The sequence below is a fragment of the Lactuca serriola genome, chromosome 9 (genome assembly GCF_051521515.1).
Source record: "Lactuca serriola cultivar US96UC23 chromosome 9, Lser_US96UC23_V15, whole genome shotgun sequence".
In the NCBI taxonomy this organism is placed as follows: domain Eukaryota; kingdom Viridiplantae; phylum Streptophyta; class Magnoliopsida; order Asterales; family Asteraceae; genus Lactuca; species Lactuca serriola.
In genome coordinates this window covers 154897148-154900906 of record NC_136416.1, presented here as the reverse complement: position 1 = coordinate 154900906, position 3759 = coordinate 154897148, and the positions used below count along the sequence as shown (strand labels likewise).

Sequence of the window (3759 nt, the reverse complement as noted above, 5' to 3'; positions counted from 1 at the left end):
TGGCATTTCTATAAATCACGAGGATAGTTTTTTTTTAAATTGTTTTCTACACAGGAGGCAAACATGCCAACATAGAAAAATATTTGACATATGGAACATTTTTGTTAAAAAAGAAGTTGTACATGTACCATTTTTATAAATTAAAAACTACAGGGACTAGATCTATCTAAATCTAAAACTTTTGTGGTAAAAATCTAAAAATAAAAAAAACATTACTATTCATATAAGAAGTTTGAATTTAGTATATAGTATAATATAATAAAATATGTTTTAAAATAAGAGTGTTTTTCAAAGCGATGATGGTTTGTAGAAAAGTCTTATTTATTTTTTTATTTTTTAAAATGAAAAATATACTAAACTACACTTAAATTGTTCCATATATATGTCAACAGAGAATTTAAACTCTCAACCTGAAAAGGTAAATAGGAAGAAGGCATGAGAAAATATTTAATTTCTCGATTTGAAAATAAAATACTGCTACATACAATAAGAGTGGCTAAAGAAAGAAAACTTAAGACATTTGAGACTTCCGATGATACTAAAATTACAAGCATAAGCAAATTTAAAATAAATAATCAACACTTGAAAATAATATAAGTTTTTTTTTATAATATAAATGGGCTCTTGAACATACAAATCCAGAGCCCAACACTAATACAAATCCAGATCCCAATACTAATGTCGTACGACTTCATGTATACATCATACAAAAAATAAATAACGCCACATAAACCACAATATTATAATTCCACCTTACAAGATAAACAAAACCCCAACACCATAGACATTAATGTTAATCATTGCTCCTAAGCCTCCACAACTTCTTCATCTCCAGCAGCAGCAGGCTCTGCAACTTCCTCCCCTGCGGCCACAACCTCCTCCGCAACTTCTTCCTCTCCACGTGGGACCTCCTCCACCGGTTCTTCTGGTTTTGTGTCTGAAGGAATGGCAAATACCCTAGAAATCTTCTCAGTGGGCACCAATGGCAGAAATGATGATGTTTGTTGGGCAGTCTGGTTGTACTTCTCAGTAATTAAAGTTGCTGATGGTGCAATCGCCTTAGCTACTGTAGTCACAAATGGAAGGTAATTTAGGGTTTTCCAAGCTGAAGAAGCGTATCCCTCAGCGACTGGATCCACCTTGACTAGAAGGCCTTTGGTTGTAGTTGTTAAACCCTTCACATATGGAGGCATCACACCATCTATTTGGGTAACAGACTCGTCAACCTGAAATCATGCATGTATCATCATCAATGCACCAATTAGACATGCATGCATGAATTAACAGGTTATACGTACCACGGGGGCAGATATGGAAGAAAAATTATAATCACATGTTTTGCACCGAAGAATTATCGAGAGCAAAGTCTTAATGCAAAAAATATTACAAATTTTATTATATATATATATATATATATATATATATATATATATATATATATATATATAGTCAAACAATTCTTTTAATTTTACAAAAGTGAAAATCCAAATATTGCGCACTTTATCTTTTTCTTTTTCCTAACCTACCACCTTTAAGAAATTTTTCGGTGACATTTTTTTTTGTCAAATTTGCTTTACATAAAACTTGTATCAAAAAAGGTTTCTTACTTGAAAACCATGTGTAAAAGTTTAGTAAAGCACGTTTCTCATATGTATGGGTATGTATGTGTGATTAATTAAACCTATAATTCTCAACCTTCTTAATTTCATACCTCAAAGGGTTTGTCTAACGGTCAATCTTAAATAAGACCAGACAGACAGAATAAAACATATTGTTTATGACATGCATTAAATAAACTGATGTTATAAAATTTTCATGGTTCCCGGTGAAAAAGGATTTTCATGAATGATGAACCACATGGATTAGTTGGGTAAAAAGTTTCTTAAAAATATTTTTACTAGCATTAGTTACTTACACCAAACAAGAAAATAACAAAACTATAATTTCGCGGTTTTTAACAAAGAAAAAACCAATCTCATGGAAAAATAATTACTATAATAAAGCATAGAGGAAATTAAAGAGAAAGAAAATAAAACTGACCTTACGATCAACAAACTTGAGAGCCACAACAGGGTAATCCTGGAGCTTTTCATAAGCAGGGCCAACAACAGTCTTGACATGAGTCTCTAGTGTCTCCACGCCAGGTTTCAAAGGCCCGGTTTTGTCCTTAGCAAAATCATAAGCTTTTGATGCATAAAGAATTGCTTGCACTAATGCAACTTCCACGAATTCCAAGTGCTTCAACTTCTCTTGTTCGCTCTGAACCTTTTGCAACAAAGACAAAAAAAATACTACAACCAAATCAATTCTCAACTCATCATGTCACATTTCTTATGGAGAAACACGTTTCAGTTTTAGAAATCATGCATCAATTATGTTATAGACACAAAACATCATCATATGTTCCATTAAACAATTTTGAATGTATAGAGACTAAAATGATTTGTTCAAATACATAAATAAAATATAACAGTAAACAAACCTCTGGTTCATCGGTAACAGAAGAAGCGTCGACCATGATCGAGATGTATGTGGTTTAACACGAGAGGAAGTCGTATATTTGTAAGTGATTGTTGTTTAAATCAGAGTGTGTGTTGATATCTCAGTCTATGGATCTATATTTATATAGAGTAGGATGCAGGGGACGGGGTATACTTTTCATGAAAACCGAAAGTGTAAATTGACAAAAGTATGGGTCCCAGTAAAGATTAGTCGATGCACAATATATGAAAACAAGCCTAGAAACTCTTTTTAGGAAGTTTCTTTTCTCAACAAAGAACAAACAAAATGATCTAATATTAAACATATAGCCTTTGTAAAATTTCTTTACCACGCAAAATAATTATTTTGATAAAAGATAAGTTCACAAACTACCGTAGAATCCAAATGTAATGCTTGTTTACCGTTTTCTTTTGTAGTTTAAAATTAAAAAAATTAAAAAGGGGTATTAGCATTTTTTAAGTAATGATTTGGTGTAAAACACATATACATATATAAAAAAGGTGTGCGCGGTGCGGTATGATACGGTTTATAGTCAAAACAGCAAACTGTACCGTATAATGTGGTTTACGAAAAATAAAAATCGCAAACCACATCTTAAAAGTCATAAACCGCATTATACGGTACGGTGCGATATTAGACCTGACAATTTCAGACACGAAGACACGAATCTGTGAGAGACACGACACAACATGAATACACGACACGAATACATCTTAAAAAATGAGATAAAGCTTATTTCTCATCGTGTAATCGTATCGTGTCAAATTCGTGGCTAACACGTTTTCATGACACGAATATACGAATTGTCAGGTCTATCGGTATCTACGGTTTAGAAACTTCAAAATAAATCATCATTTTATTTAAATTCACTTCATCGTTAAGATTCAAACATAAAACTAATAAGCAACAGTAATTTAAATATAAACATAATTAAGAAACAATAATTCAATATGAAAATAGTAAATTTAAAACTATTAGATTACCAATCCCTTACAAACTATCTTGCAGGCACTATAATTCTCAATTCTGATACATATTGAATTAAAAATGGTCATACTTGACAAAACAATACTTCATTTAACTAGAAAATTAATACAATCTAATATTAAAAAGAAGGGCCGAGCCTCAACAACCTCCTGGAGTCGGCGGGAAGCAATTATTATTAAACAATTGTTGATATTAGTTATATTTTGAATTTTAAGTAGTATAAGATACAATGTTTTTGAACAAATTAATTATACATATATAAATCATTAG

General features: G+C 31.4%; 1 protein-coding gene across 1 annotated transcript; it reads right to left on the bottom strand.

The window, feature by feature from the left end:
- Positions 1–589: 589 nt before the first annotated feature.
- On the bottom strand, positions 590–2594 carry LOC145076730 (rubber elongation factor protein-like). The gene is made up of 3 exons (XM_079022530.1): positions 2483–2594; positions 2041–2265; positions 590–1226 (listed from the first exon to the last, which is right to left on the bottom strand). Exons 1-3 carry the CDS (start codon positions 2516–2518, stop codon positions 807–809), a joined length of 681 nt encoding a protein of 226 aa, XP_078878656.1. The 5' UTR covers positions 2519–2594; the 3' UTR covers positions 590–806.
- Between the last annotated feature and the right edge of the window lie 1165 nt (positions 2595–3759).

Excerpts from the sequence above, each read along its gene's own strand:
- LOC145076730 (XM_079022530.1), bottom strand. The coding sequence starts at position 2,518 with ATGGTCGACGCTTCTTCTGTTACCGATGAACCAGAG. Across the intron at positions 2,266-2,482 it reads CTGTTACCGATGAACCAGAG|GTTCAGAGCGAACAAGAGAA; the intron begins GTTTGTTTACTG and ends TTGTTGCAAAAG. Across the intron at positions 1,227-2,040 it reads TCAAGTTTGTTGATCGTAAG|GTTGACGAGTCTGTTACCCA; the intron begins GTCAGTTTTATT and ends GCATGATTTCAG.